Source organism: Megalops cyprinoides, chromosome 2 (genome assembly GCF_013368585.1).
Source record: "Megalops cyprinoides isolate fMegCyp1 chromosome 2, fMegCyp1.pri, whole genome shotgun sequence".
Lineage (NCBI taxonomy): Eukaryota > Metazoa > Chordata > Actinopteri > Elopiformes > Megalopidae > Megalops > Megalops cyprinoides.
In genome coordinates this window covers 33,337,972-33,353,689 of record NC_050584.1, presented here as the reverse complement: position 1 = coordinate 33,353,689, position 15,718 = coordinate 33,337,972, and the positions used below count along the sequence as shown (strand labels likewise).

Below are 15,718 nucleotides of genomic sequence, written 5' to 3'. Positions count from 1 at the left end.
ATGTTCATGACACTAGATATACTAAAAGAAAAAATATTATTCAAAATATATTAAGTTATCTCAGATCAACAGTGTCTGTATACAAGACCCTAATTACAAAAAAGGAAGTAAATCTATTTTCCTCTCAGTGCACTGACCAGCAAATGCACTATTGAGAATGTATATAAAAAAATTAGTTTATATATATATATATTTATATAAAGTTGCATTTGTGATGGATTATAACTAACTTCACCCACTTCCAATTGGGATTGGCCACTCAAAGTACACCCCTCAGACAATGCAATGCTAAATAGATTCAAAAAGGAAAGTATTGCTATTCATTCTGAGCTACCCATCACTTCCTGTGAAAGCTAAATCCTGCTTTGGGGCAAGATGTATATTGGATTGAATTTCTGACCGTACAAATGCCTGGTTCTTTTCATGGTGTAAATATAGCATAATTCTTATGAAGAAGAGTCAGCAAACAGAGGGTTGATCTGAATCCTAATAAGGAACGGAGTTTCCATGTTACTGTATATAACTGCTCTCCAGTTTAGAAGCCCATGGGCAGAACCTGCTACCCAGGCTTAGAAGAAATAAATAGACCCAGAAAATTAACCGTACTCTGAATGCTTGCCATTTTTAAAGGGGAAGGTCAGACCATAGATAGCCTTTTTCTACATCTAGAGGCATTCCACTGGAGGAGGAATGTGGGAAGATTAGCTCCAGCTTGTCAGGGAGAAGAGGGCATGTCAGGCAGTAGCCATGCGAGGCTCAGAACGATAACCTGCCTTTCTAGAGGCATTTGAGTAATTGTGTCCCGTGACAGCCATCGGGTCCTCTGAGAGCGAATTCCAAAATGGCACTTTAAACAAACAGATGAGGTTGCACTCTTGGTTTAACCCTAACAAGGAGGCTTCCAGTTCCCACATACAGCTTCCGGTGGGCCTCTGCTGGCATTAACAGTAGGGCTAGCATCAGTCATGTAAATATAGGTCAGCCAACACTGAGTTGGTATCCATCAGCGTTCACACAAGAACTGTGCAAAACTGTCACTGTGGGGGGGCATTCTGGGGCCATGGTTCTACAGAAACCGTAATCCCCTGGAAATAAAAAGGCATCCTTTGAGCCAATCCTTGTAGAAAGAGCAATGATGAAGCAGACCAAGTTCTCAAATACATGGAATAACCAGGGTCACCCTGGATATACTGAGTATTTCAGTCCCATCAGAAAACACTGGGGACAGCGTTGAACATACACAGACATGGTGTTTCTCAACAGACCATTGTAGCTTGTGTGATTTGGCTTGCAAGCCTAACACATATACAACATCACAGGCAGGTGAAAGAAGACAGGGTAACATAAAAAAAATTCCTTGAGTGTATGTTATCTTGAAGGCCACAACCTAGTGCTGCCAAGACAGCACTCCACATGCACACTCACAAAAGCAGCAATTATAAATAATATATTATTCAAAAAGCAATATGCTGTATATACAGTTATACAGTCTGTCAGCTGCCAATTGCAACTGCAAAAAATACTGTTCGAGTACCTCAAAAAGATTCAAAGCCTCACTTGCACCAGGCAGATCTGTAAAATTGTGACATCGGCAAAGGTCCTTTTTTAATGTAGTGAAGCTGTCAAAGAAAGCTCAGCTCTCCTCTATGTGCAAGACTACAGTCCTTTATTCCTCTTCTAAGCAATGTGTCCTCTTCCACTTAGGCAAAGTTGTAGTATTTTCATTGGAGGGAGCATCTTCCTTCCTAGATCATTTGAATTTTCATTTGAATGCCTTCAAAGTGACCATCAGGACCTCCCTTTCCCTACAAGTGCAAGGGAAGGAAGAACCACATCCCTGAAACCTCCATCCTTCTGCGTTATTGTTCCATGAAAACCCCACTGAATGCTTTAGATAAGGATTTCCACAACTTCTGCCTCAGGGGTGTCACACTTGTGAGCAGTGATAGGAGTCAGGGTTTGTTCCAAATCCTCTGCATAGGCAAAAAACAAAAGAACAGAACATTAGGTTTGAGGCCATCAGCATACATACATTTCTTCAGGAATTTTACAAAACCTATTTGGGCTGCTGAGAGGTTAATTCCAGAGGCCAATGGTTGATTCTGGAAGTCAAGCAGTGACAGTCAAATTCAACATAGTACACAGAAAACAGAGTGATAGCCAGTCTGACCGAATGCTTGGCAAAGGAGTCTCAAAGCAGCAACACTTCAAGAGACAGAAAGGGGTGAGCCGATCTACAATGGGGGCACACCGTTTAAGCGCTGCTACACACCTGAACAAATAAGTCCTCACAAGTCTCTAAACTGACCTTGATAGTGACACGCGCAGTCAAGGTTTCATAAATTAAAAAGCTCTACCTTAAGTATGAGTGCATTAGCATTCTTCCAAACCGGAGCTGTGAGTTACACTTTAACCACCAGAGTGAGAAAGTACAGGTGTGTTCCATTGTCCTGCAATTATATACCAAGCCATGTTAAACGCATCATTAACTGGATAACTCTCATCTCTGTGTACTGGGGGAAGTGGTGGCAGGCAGTGGGCTTAAGTATGAGGACATCTCTTCTCCTGTAAAGCTTTGCAATCCCACTGGGATCTCCACGAACCTGCATAGCTGGGATTCCCAGCGATAAGCCACTCATGGTGTTCGCAGGGGCCCAACGCAAGGTGTGTGTGTGTGTGTGTGTGTGTGTGTGTGTGTGTGTGTGGAGGGGGGGGTGATCTAAGGGCACCTGTGGTTTTCCCCATTAAAAACACTGATACATGGCTTCACTTGAGGAATACCACTGATGCAGCCACAAGCAGCCTGCTCCGATGTTACGGTTCAAGGTGAACAGCAGTACACACCAGAGGCGGGGGCGACGCCAGGCTCTGCTGTACTTCGCTCCTCCTGCAGGGGCCCGTCAAACCGGGTGCTGCAGTCGTGGCGGGGGGGCTTGGGGACAGCAGAGGATGACATCATGGCAGCTGTCTGATCATCTGACACGCTCTTCACTACTGCACAGTGAGAAGGAGGAAAAGAGGAAACCGGTTAATAACCAGTCGACACAGTCTATGCACAGCCGATGTACACACTCCTGCTCCTAGGCTAGCTATCTTTTCTATCCTGGGCTTTTTAGAGTTGGGGGACAAGCATTCATGCCTTCTCAACAGATGTGGGCTATTTGGGGACGGCAGAGGTCATCTGCCTGGTGGTGTATTCTGGACGGTGACACTGTGCAATCGACAGTTGTCAAGCAAATCATGTGTCGCGTAAGCCCGACATTCCTGTGGACTTCAGAGCAGCATAGGGCACTCACCTTTCCCTCGGTCCACCTGGTCAGGCAACGGCACTGAGAGGCTCTGCCAACTGGGGGCACTGGTGTTGATGGAGGGGACGGACCTGGTGGGACGCAGACCCTGCAGCTCGGCCTTGCCTTGGTCACGCCCCAAGCGCTGCTGCAGCACCTTGATCACCACGTCCTTCTCAAGGAGCTGTGCATGCAGAGCACGGATCCTGTACACAAGGAATACAGAACACAGCTAAGTTCAGGTGGAATTTATTGCTGTAGTTGGGGCGGGAGGTGATAGAGGATGCATGTGACCATACCTGTTCTCCATTTCCTGGTGCCTGTGATTGGCAGTCGGCAGGTCGTCATTGAAGCTGTTGTTGGGGGAGTGGCGGGGGGAGTGGTTGATGATTGTTGTATCCCTGCGAAGGGAGGGGGAGATGAGAAGGTCACTCTGGGGTCTGGAAAACAGCGCTGTAGGGTACAATCTATGCATGACCTCAGCAATGAACTCCTGTGGCTACCACAACCCCAACTGAGTGCCTGGCTCATCAGTGTCTGCACTCACCTCTGGGCTGCTGCTGTGGCAGCCGCGTCCATGGCAAACTGGCGCATGGTGCTCTCCTCCAGGTACTTCTGCTCCCACTTGGTGATATCCGCCTCAAGGGCCAAGATCCGCTCCTCTTTCTCCCTAAGCTGCTGCTGAAGCGGGGACGGGCTCAGCTCCGATGCAGGGAGGAAGCCCTGAGACTGCCGCTGAGAAACGGAGCAAAGACACTGGTTACCACCACCTGATAGTTACAAACTATACAGTGGATGATACTGATGTGGATGATGCTCATGCACTGGTGGCAGGTATACGGAGAGAGAGCCATGAGCGGGGCCTAACTGGGGGAGTGCAGGGGAGCGGAGGGCCTCCTCACCTGCTGCGCACGCAGGGTCCTGAGCTCCTGCTCCAGCCGCATGCGCAGCTTCTGCTCCAGCTGCTCTCTTTTCTCACAGGCGGCCTGCAGCTGCGCCAGCGCACGCTGCAGCCGCTCCACCTTCTCCACGTAGGCCCGCTTCCGCTGCAGCTCCTCCTCCAACTGCCCGCCGCGCGCCTGCGCCGCGGTCAGCGCCTGCTCCAGCGCCTCCAGCCTCTGCCGCTGCTCCTCCCCGGAGCTCTGGAGCCGGAGCACCTCCCGTTCCAGCCTCTCCCGCTCCCGCTCTCGCTCCTCATCTGTGAAAAGGGGGGGGGGAAGGGGGGGGGTTAGTTAAGCAGTCAGTAATGTTACACTGTTTGCTAGCCTTTATAACGTTATAACCGTTTAATTCTTTTGCAAACTACTAAGTCTGATTTGTCACCCAATTTTGTGCGCTGTTTTCTCTTCAAAGATTCTCTCAACATCATGGGGATTATAATATCAACTGGAAATGTTGTTACAAGGAATTCCATTAAGCTGTCACACAAACGGCCTGGTTGAGATATGGGAAGTGAGGGGTGTGGTGGACACACATTCCTTCAGGACATTTTTTCTTCCTCTGGGAACATCAGCCCCTGACTTCCCTATGGAATGCGAACAAAGACAGGAGCGACAGCCACGTCTGTGTGACCCAGTTACTGGTCACTTATCACCGCAGTTAATGCCACTCACTAAGCACTCCACCTCAGCACTAAGATTCCTGCATTGTAATGGAGAATCACCCTATTACTCTACATCACAAGAATTTCAGAGAAAGCCCCATTACCTACAGGAATGCAAATTTGTTCTCACCATTGTTAATCAATGACCCTTCCCTAATACTCACTTCCAGTCAGGTTTTGTGTGTATCACTTTAAATATCAAACCCCTAGAATAGCAGAACGCAATCGCCCTTCAACTGCACTCTCAAAGCCCACAGAGATTGTGCAACGCAAATTCCAGCAGGTCTGACAGAATGCAGACTTCCCGTGATCCACTTACCAAACAAACACATCTTTGTGCTCTGTAGGCTTTGGAGTGCCTTAAGGCCAAGCAATAAACACATAAAAATCATATCTAAACAGAACCATAATGTACAGCCCATACACCTAACCCCAGCAGCTTCAAACATTAGAAAAACATTTCCCCTGAAATTCTGCTGTAGTTCCTGCAAGAACAATGCAGATAAGTGGCACTTAAGCAGCTGGTGCATGCATATGAAATAGCTTTTGATGAAGATGAACTGCTGTGTAATCACATTCAACCTTCCGAAAATGAAAAGAACAAAACATATACAGAATCTTTAAATCAATCAGACATCTTAAGCATTTCCATGAAAAAAAATCAAGAAAAGTATAGGATGACCAGACCCTTTCAGGTTAACAGCCAAACACTGAAGCAAACACTAAGTGCATTATGTAACCTGATAGGTTTCCAGTGAAAAATGAATCATGGTTTTTGTTTTTTCTTCGTAAAATGGAGAAAGTCACATGATCATCCATGGAAAACAACTGATTTTCAGATAAGCAAGCACCACTTTATACACTTTTAAGGACAGCCATTCTTATATTCTTGCCAATTCTTATAAAAACCAGAAGAGGAAAGGCATTCAGAGGCGGAATGAGATGATACAGCAGTAAGTCATTTACTGACACGTCCTTCGACCCAACTTGTTTGTACAACAAAAGGTCATATAATGGATTATATGTGAAAATCCTGTATGTGGAGGCAACAGGAATGGATGTTGAAAATCCCAGTCCCATTAGGCTGAAAAAGGAGTAGTCATGTAGCCAAGTTGGTGGGAGGAAGGTCCCATTCCCAGTGCACAAAACAGCCCAAATTACCTGAGGAATTCAAAGAATGCAGGCTGCATTTACTGCTGCTGTGAATAATAACTGCCGAGTGCCGAGTGCCAAGTGCCAAGAGCTGCTCTCAGTGGGGCTGCTGGGGGGTCCTCTCCCCCCTGGCCTGTTATCCCATGCTGTGAATTACCAGTCCCACAGGCCCCACAGTGAAATGAGCACTTCAAAAAAAAAATCAATGAAAAAACAAATGGAAGTGGTATTCCATTACTGATGAATGCTATGACAGAATTACCTTACCCTGCCAGCCTCATGTTGAGCACTGATGAGTGGGTGTCAATATGCACTTTGAGTCACCACAATTGGCATCACAAGACAAAAAGACCACAAATGCACCAAATATCAGGCCCTGCCAAGGTCTTGGGAATCCTCTGAGGGGATTACATGGATTAAAAAAGAAATCTTTTCCAGACCTCACATGAATTATACACACACAAGGCCATCCGCTCACACTACTTAAAAAAGCCAAGTAAAATATGTTTATCCAAGGGAAATATCTGAATAACTAAGGAAATAAAAACACCCCATTTCCTACTCAAACGCAATGGTACTGCTGTGGAATCATGCAGTACACTGTTGCTGTAAAATGTCTGCATACAAGATTGCATGGGAGATAGTAATGGTGTTAAACCACAGTGAGAGCAAAAGTCATATCAACACTTCTTAGATTTCCAATTTTTGTGTGGCTGTTTTAGATTCCCCACTTACTTTGCTCAAGGAGTCTGGCAAAGACGTGCTGGTTCTGGTCGGCAGCTTCAACCTCCTTAGCAGCTAGTTGTTTGCTAGCAGTTTCCAGGCGGTCTATGACAGAGAAAATTACGTCAGCAGAATTTTCCCAGGGCTACACACAGTCAAGATTTCGTCCTTATCAGATATCAAAGTACTCAAAAATGGTGCCAAGTGTCAACATTGCAAGTGTTCCTTTATTGTTCACACCGTACTGCATGTAGCTTCGTAGTGACTCAGGACTCAGCCTTACCTCGCAGGTCTCTGTTGAAGTCGTGCAGCCTTTTAATCTCTCCCTCCAGCTTGTTCCTCATGGTCTTCTCCAGAGTCTCCCGCTTTGCTGAGCCATTCATCAACATCTCATAAGCCTCGGATATCCTCTGGATCTCCAACTCCAGCTGAACAGCCGGAAAATCAGAAAAGAACGAGAAAGTCAATTAAATGCTCCAAGTGCTATTCTGTGTCTAGAATGTCTGAAATTTCCCAAAGGTAATCTGCATTTACTCGAGAAAGGGCTTTGACATTAAATGAATTAGACCAATGGGGGTGGAGGGCTGGGGAATGCATTCATGATTGGCCAGTTCATTCCATGAACCTGCAAGTGAATCACTCACATGGCTTGGACTGGGACTGAAATCAACATTCCTGAACATAGTCCCAGGTGTCTGAGCATTCATTCCACAGGCAGTGTGCCAGCTCAGCTCTGCAAGGAGGATGGGAACAGGCCTTGTTGCAGGCGTACGGGCCACCGCAATGGGAGCATGACTCATATGCATGTGTTCAGACACATTTACTCCAGGCTGCCCTGTTTGCCTCCCACCTCTGTAATTATCATTCTTTGAGTGGGAATAGAGATGAAGATGATGCAAACTTTCTGGGCCAAAAGACTTCCTTCAACACACTAAAGATACACTAAAGAAAACCTCAATTGATTTAGAAGTTCTTTCCAGCCCATTTACTGCCAGAATCATGAGGGCCTTTAAAAAACGCCTATGCACCACAATCATTTGCCTTGTTGTATCCAAGGGCTTATGCTTTTTTTTTCAGAAGAACCCAAATTCTCTTCTCACAATAGAATCACAATGAAGACATGAGGCAAGACACAGAGGGCCAGTGGGGGTGAAAGTGAAAGAGGCCTTTCAGTCTGAAATAGCAACTGTCGGGGCTGGCTTGCTGCTGGGTGCAACGCCTGCTTGTCAGCTGTGACAAGGTCAGGGGCCCCCCTCATTTCTGCCTGACATCTCCTCGATTAGACTGGACATCTGCAGCCACTCTGGAGCACACCATGTCACAAGCCTTAAAGTTGTTGTTTTTTCCTATCCAACACTAAGACAGACTTTCCATTTTCTCCACATTTCAGGTAACAGCTGCTGACTGTTTCAGAGGCACAGACAACAGAGGTTTTAGTACTCAGTGACCATGCCCTTTGAGACAAAAACAAAATAAAATACCTCTTCTCTGGGGATTTGGTGGCTCATAAGAGTCAAACCATGTTTGATATATGCAAAGAAAAGCAATGTGACAAAATACTATCAAACAAATGCTAAATTACTAAAAAATAAAAACCAAGGACAAACAGATTGAGATGCTTAACTTATGTAGTTTTGATTCCAAAATGAAATAAAACCCCTTTCAATCCCTTGATTGTACCAATTCCAACAGCTAATGTTTCTGGTATGGAGTACTGGCAGAGATGACATCAATATAATTTTTTTTAAAATCCACTCCCTTCAGAAACCATCATTAAGCTACAAATCAAGTACTTCATATTAAATTCCAGCAATCTCTCCATACTGGATGCTCATCTGGACTTTCAGGGACCTGTATCAAATCAGACCCTACTTGTTATTTTTGGTCACATCACATGCAAACATCATTTATTTGGGAAACAAAACTCAGGAATAATCACATTTCTCCATGTCCAACACTCCATGTCAGCATACATTTAGAGGCCAAAAAAAAAAACATTTTTTTTGCTCAACAGACTGAAAGTTGTCCCTACCTTCTGAAGCCTGGCTGCTTTCTCACTGTAGCCATCCAGCTCCCTCCTGAGTCTCTCATTTTCCTTCATCAGCATGTCCATCTGGGCCATCTGATTATTTCCAGAACCACTGTGAGACAACACAAGGTCCTCCATACCAGCAGGAGTCAGTGTAGATCGAGCACTGAGGCGAACCACCTGTGGCTGGGCCTGCACATACCTGATGGAAAGAGCACAGCTTCATTACCGTCTAGCTACTGGGCCACTCAGAAGGTAATTTTGTCCCATTCACCACCCACTACATGCATTTTGGGGTTCTTATATTTCTTTCGCCAGGAGAAAAGATTGTGGTGATGTACCATGCATGCATCCTTTCAGATATGATCATTTTCAGGATCTCCCAGTCTCATTCACACTCCCACACTTCCTACAAATAACTCAATGAAGGAGTCACAATAAAAAAATGAAGTGAAATCTTACAGTAATGTCATGAACACTGCAAAAAGAATGCTGGTTGTGAATCTCATAGGCCACGAGTGCGCGACCCATCAGGAAACTCCATTTAAACACATCCACTGTAGCAGCACTGTGCTGTATCCCATTACCTGTGATGCTGAGAGTGAAATGCAGGAGGTTGCTCTTTGTAGTAGTGTCCATGCTCCTGTGAGTGGCTGAGCATATATCCTGGAGGCTTGAGAGAGAAAGGGTACTCTGGTGGTGGTCCCTTCTGTTCCGGGACCTGAGGCCTGTGGACCTGGTGCTTGGAGAGCTGGGGGTAGCTATGGGAGGAGCTCATAGCTACATTGGCCCTGGCTCCGCTCCTCTCCAAGGAGAGCTGCATGAGGCGTTCACTGAGGGAGCGCACATGCCCACGCTTCAAGTCCAGCAGACCCGCATCCTGGTGGCCCTCAAACTCCTGAGCAGGGGCCTCAGGTGCAGCCTGCTGCAGGCCCATCTGGCCTCTCTGAGAGGCCAGGAACTGGGAGTGTGCCTTGGCCTCCTCGTAGGTGGGCAGCTCCTCTCCATGGAGCTGGTAGAGCTGGCGCATGGAGCTCTCAGAGTGCTGATAGTCCCCCTGGTACTCCTGACCCTGGGGCTCCTGGCGTGCAGACATCTGGAGGAACTGGGACTCCTCCTGGTTTAGGCTCTCCAGGGAGGAGCGGGGGCTACCTGCACCACCGCCGCTGCTCCCTCCACGCAGGGCCTGCTGCTGGATGGCAAGCAGCGTGCGGGTGTCTGTGGGGTTCCCATAACGAAGCTGCTCCTGGATGAGCCGGTGCAGGACTGTGCCAGACGTTTCCTCTGCCGTTCTCATTTCAGCGGTTGTTCAAATCAACAAATTACACAAAGGCGCTGCCAAGTTCAAAGGGGGATCACAAACCTAGAAAGAAAACGTGAAAACCTATCAGCATATTCCAACTTAAAATAAACAACTGGAACCAGACATGAAATTGCACATTAAACTACTCCAAAACCACACAAAACTATGCGTCAAAATTACACAACACACATTTCATGTTGTATTTTGGGATAATGGATGTGCTTCATTTTCCAAAACTCAAAACAATTACACATTATTCCAAAGTATGTATGCAGTAACTAACTAAACAGACGGTTTCAAATCCAGAGTCAAAAAACTAACCTGGAAAAGAACTGCACATAGCTTTTCTTCGCATGACATAGTGAGCTCTGATAGAAATGAGCCGAACAAGCTGTAAAAGCCAGGGCTGAATGCTGACTGAAACTGTGGAATCCCTGGGCCACATGCATCCGCGATACAAAAACGGGACACATACCAGTCGTGTCTCTTTGGCTCAACGTGCTCCGACTCTCAGACACCATTACCATAGCAACATCACATTTGTTCCTAAATATAATTGAACTAGCCCTCAGGGACCCCTTACACTGTTCTACTCAACACCAGAAGGACAACCCTTAATATTTAGCAACAGATGAATTTTGCTACCCCCGACACGTGACAGTTGTCTGAGCCCAAGTCAACTTAATTTAAATCTTAGCGAGCATACTACAGCGTACTTTGCATTCTCTGCAGGAACAATTTGCACGCATTGGCAGCACATACCATGGTGAGCCCATTATTTCTTGTAAAATTCTAAGTGTGTAATAAAGTAGACTATACACGCAGTTCCCATATCCCCGATCCTTTCTCTACACGCAAAAAGTGGATCCTTAGGCTGCCTATTATACAGTGTCAGTAATTTCCTGCTGCAAACGCTTGCAAATTCCAATTCATTGCCTCACTAGAATCGTGCCAGTTGTTACAAGCCGCAAATAACTGAAACACTTACGCGATTTACAATTAGCAAGAACAGTACGGTAAAATGTGCGGTACTCTGTGGCTCACACTACATTACTGATAAGAACTGTGACGGTTGTGTAGCCGATTGTGCGATAGCGGAAGAATTTATAGCGCAATGACACTTGTTTTGAAACCCACAGCATTTGCTGGTTACCTAAGAACTTTCCGCTCGCAAACTTATGTTAAATTTCACATATGAAAATAAATGCACTTAATCAGTGATAATAGAACAAGCAAAACAGGGTCCCTTGGGTTTAAAGCACAAGACTAAAGCGATATGCCCGAGTATATTACAATGCGAAAATATTCGCTTTTATCATACAATTTGTATACGCAATAAAACGAAAACATTCTTCAGCTTCGATACAAATAAATCACATTCCAAATAATTCCAGATCCGTAATCATTACTGTTGCTCTTCTGACCAAACTAAAACCCAAAATATACAAAAGCTCACCACTTCACGGTTTCATCACTGTACGGGATCGTGGACGAGTTTCTTGTACTTTAAATTCCTTGATCCTCGGTTTATGCGTTAAAAAAATGCTCCACATCCGTATAAGTTCCAACAACGCGTGCGTGTGTGCTCAGAGCGTGCTCTCACAGTAGACTGAGCTCGGCGAGCAGCGCACCGCGCTAATAAATAACTGAGAGCTGATTGTTCGCTGCGACCGGAATGTTTGGAATGCGAGAGCTCCAGGTTCCTCTGGGATCAAAAGCGTAACCGCAGAGAGAGGCAGAGTTGAGGAGCTTGACTGTAGTACCACACACAGCCATCTAGTCGGCGTGCAAACTGGACTGTGCTACAGAGTTTGAAACATTGGGATTAAGACGTTCCTTTTTAAATAAAATAACAATAAACTTAACTGTCTTAACAGACTGGTATGGCACCACTCTATAGTCATATAGTTCTATCAACTATGAGTTTTTATGTTTGCCTCCCCTGGTTATTAGTTTAGTAGTAGCAGCAGTACTTTTTCATTTAACTAATTACAAGCTACGCGTGATGATCCGATCCGTTAGTACAACCGATTTTTTAATATGATGTTGAGTCAAATGTGTCTTTCTTAGCCTCGTCTTTCGTTATACATTTGTCTTAGATCAGGACAGAGATAAGGGTATGGTATGGTAAAGGACTAGGTTGTAAGATATGAACGTAATGTAATGTAACGGATAAAAAATAGACTGAATCTGTATTTTCTAAAACAGCCTTTTTTAACAGAAGTACATGCTGCTCTCGTGTGGATTTCCTTACACCAGTAGCACACATGTTATAGCCAGTCAAATGAACTTTTGACCATTAGAAAGACACAAATAAACCAGGAAGCATGGAGAGTATCAAGCAGCCCCTTGCATCTGCTGTTGGGACAAAGCAAGTCATGTGCTTTGTAGCCTCAGCCCAATATGAGGTTGGTGAGATCATATGATTTAAACCACTTTAAGTGCCTGAAGTCAACATGCCAGCCATTACCAGAACTATCCCAACACCAGTGAATAAGAAACATGAAAACGGCAAGCAGATGCAGACGGAATGGATTCCCAAACTGAAAATGACTTTTCAGGGCCATTTGTTCCCATGTGTCCAGTAAATATTTAAGCTGCACCCCGTGCCAGCAATTGTGAAGTGTGCGTTTGTGTGTACATGAAGGAGGAGGGCGGGCACAAGGCAGGCTGCCTACCAGCTGTCCCTGGAGTAAAATACCCTCTTTAATCACTGCTCTGAGAGATGCATTGTTCTCACAACACCAGACATTACGGAGCGCGCCTTACCATCTGCTGCACCCTCTCCCCCCACCCATCTCACAACCCCAAATCAAAGCCCAGCCCCCAGCAACCATCCCATATAGGAGCTGCCATCATCAATATGCACGTCCAGATTTACACCTGGGAAAAGGTGATGCTGCCACCCGGCTGGGTTTTGTGTTCATGACTGTAACCAGTCTGAGGCTATCAAAAAGATCAGCGAACTAATGCAAATATTAGGGGAGTGGTCATCGGGCAACGAACCTGCACTCGTCAGGTCAGATGTGTTTCTTGGAAAGCATTTCTTTGCTGCCCACTTGTCACTTTTCAGAATATTGACTTGAGATGACCATTTACAAATGCTTGCTTCTCACATTAAAGTGACATCTGTGTAGTTTACATGACAATAACCAATCATTCACCACATTCACAGATACAAGAGCATGGCACTCTATTCCATTAGATGTTTATTCCCCAAAACTGAGCATTCCAACAAAGAAAAGTCATTGTCTATTAACCACATCTTTGCCTATATGGAAATTTAAAGCACAAGATGATACCTTTTGTGTTCTGCAGCCACAGAGGTTTGTCTGTCTGTACTTAGGCAACAATATGGAAGTATACAGATGGATGGGGGACTTTGTTTACCTCTGCTTGCTTAGCACCTTTTCCAAAATATGTTGAACTATATCCATTTATAAATGTGGATGTTTAACTTCCTAGTTAAGTACATGGCTCAAGGTTACAACAATAGCAGTGCTCTACTAGGAGCCAAACCCACACACGTCTAGCAACAGCAGAAGCTCCTTAACACTACATTTACATTTACATTTATTTATTTAGCAGACGCTTTTATCCAAAGCGACTTACAAAAGTGCATACAGCAAGTATAGCGACAGTACGGGGACAGGATGTGTACAGTTCCACAATGAGACAGTTCTCAGCTGAGAGCAAGGTGTATAACTATGCCATACTGTGCAGCTACACGACTGTGCAGCTTGATTTTAACTTGCTAGTATAAGGAGAGCGCCCTTACTATGAAAACACATAGCAAAGCTATCTTGACAGCTGCATCAAAGAGATGAAAATGCATTGTCGATTCAGTCACTGATAACACAGGAGTGCTCTGAGGCCACTGCGTCCTCAAGCTCTGACTGGATGACTGATCCTCCAGGAGCGCCCCTGGGGAAGGTGAGCTATCAGGACCTGCAAACGGGGCAGTGGTCTCACAGTAGCCGTGAAATGTGCCTGCAGCGGTGACCATGGGGAGGGCCGGGCTCTGATCAGTGGTGAGGGAGCAATGGACAGGGGGGCTTGGGCCCACTTCTCTTTGTCTTCCTGCGAAGGAGGAAATTGCCACATTCTTCACATTACCATGTCAAAGGGCGCCGACTGAACCTCCACGTCTGCCATTATCAAGAGGTTGCTGCCGCTGACATTTTCTCCCTAATTGCAGTTTTCCCCCCTGAACAAAGGGCCTGCAGGTTGCATCCGACTCTCCCATATCTATCTACAGAGACAATGATGACAATTTGTGGGTATATGCTGCACTACTGAGAGCGCCACTAAATAACAATAAACCATACTAAAATCTCCCATGCTTCCAGCATCTAAAAGATTTACACACATACATTGCAGCATGCTTCTGTACATGATTGAATAATGAAAAAGAAATGTGCTTTGTTTTTACTTAACCTGGATGAAACGATTTGAGAGGGGTTTTTGGACGGCCAGAGTGCTGGGATTTTCCAAACTGCTTAATCAGATTATGTCCTTGTTGTTTGTCAGTGATTAGCACAATTATACACTGACTCAAGGCCTCTAAGTCAATTCCAGCTTTCCAGGTTCTATGATGGGTATTAAGAAAAGTGTAGTTTAGAAAAAAAAGGGACGCTTATCCATTGTGCTGACTGGACTTGCAAAGAGCCAAAACAGTTCATCCCATGTCAAACATGTGTTAATTGTACTTCAAGAGTTTGTGTTGCTGCTGTACATTTTATCTCTTAGAGCTTTACAACTTTGACTAACGACAAGGATTCCTCAGCAAACAACCTTAAACAAACATGTTGGGAAGCTGAGGGCAAATGACAGACAGACACACAAATTTAGCCTTGTGCCAGTGATAATTACTCACCCTTCATGCACTTTGTTCATTTATGGCAATAAAAATGTAAATATAATATATACATATTACCATTCATTACGAGTGAAATGGATTAAGTTTGAAATGTATGTTTGTGAGGACAGTTTCTGGAGATATTATTTGGTAAGTTAATATACGTTTTTCAACTTCATAACTTCATTATTTTTAGATTTGTTACTTAAAAAAAACAAACTGTGTAAAATAATGCTTTTAGTTTAGAGTGTGACTTGTTTCTGTAAAAACTATGCATTTAAAAGCATGCTACACATACACATAACTAGGCAACACACAATTAACAATTAAATGTTTCACAGTATGCCGTGTGCTTATTTCTACTGGATTCACTTCATACACCCTGGCACAATTGGGACAGTTGGGACATAACTAGCTGTTACACTTTTGAGTCTATGTGGATTATGAGTTACCTTATGTGTCAGAGGCCTTCAGGAGTGTGCAGACTGAATGTGCATTCATTCAGCATTCCCAATGCTGTCAATAATTGTGTAACCTGGGGCTACCCAGAGGAGGAGCCTGCTGAAGGTCATCCTGCAGCTGCTGTGTGATTGCCATCTCAACAGTCATTTATTACTGGCCCCTTGGCCTCCACCACTCATTTGACTAACCAAATCTGCTTTGGCCAGGGGCTTGAAGTACTCTGCTAATGACAAAAAATATCCCCACCCCCCTGACCACTGACAGCTGTAAGTCCTTAAATCATCACTCAATACTTATAACA

The 15,718-nt window shown here is 44.9% G+C and overlaps 1 protein-coding gene across 1 annotated transcript; it reads right to left on the bottom strand.

Annotated features, from left to right (window-relative positions):
* Positions 1-259: 259 nt before the first annotated feature.
* On the bottom strand, positions 260-11,694 carry amotl2a (angiomotin like 2a). The gene is made up of 11 exons (XM_036522500.1): positions 11,554-11,694; positions 9,382-10,157; positions 8,798-8,996; positions 7,049-7,193; positions 6,778-6,870; positions 4,190-4,485; positions 3,835-4,022; positions 3,587-3,688; positions 3,297-3,493; positions 2,845-2,994; positions 260-1,973 (listed from the first exon to the last, which is right to left on the bottom strand). The coding sequence occupies exons 2-11, from the start codon at positions 10,089-10,091 to the stop codon at positions 1,891-1,893; spliced, it is 2,163 nt and encodes a 720-aa protein (XP_036378393.1). The 5' UTR covers positions 10,092-10,157; positions 11,554-11,694; the 3' UTR covers positions 260-1,890.
* Between the last annotated feature and the right edge of the window lie 4,024 nt (positions 11,695-15,718).

Excerpts from the sequence above, each read along its gene's own strand:
- amotl2a (XM_036522500.1), bottom strand. The coding sequence starts at position 10,091 with ATGAGAACGGCAGAGGAAACGTCTGGCACAGTCCTGCACCGGCTCATC. Across the intron at positions 6,871-7,048 it reads CTTCAACAGAGACCTGCGAG|ACCGCCTGGAAACTGCTAGC; the intron begins GTAAGGCTGAGT and ends TCTCTGTCATAG. Across the intron at positions 4,486-6,777 it reads TGCCAGACTCCTTGAGCAAA|ATGAGGAGCGAGAGCGGGAG; the intron begins GTAAGTGGGGAA and ends CCCTTTTCACAG.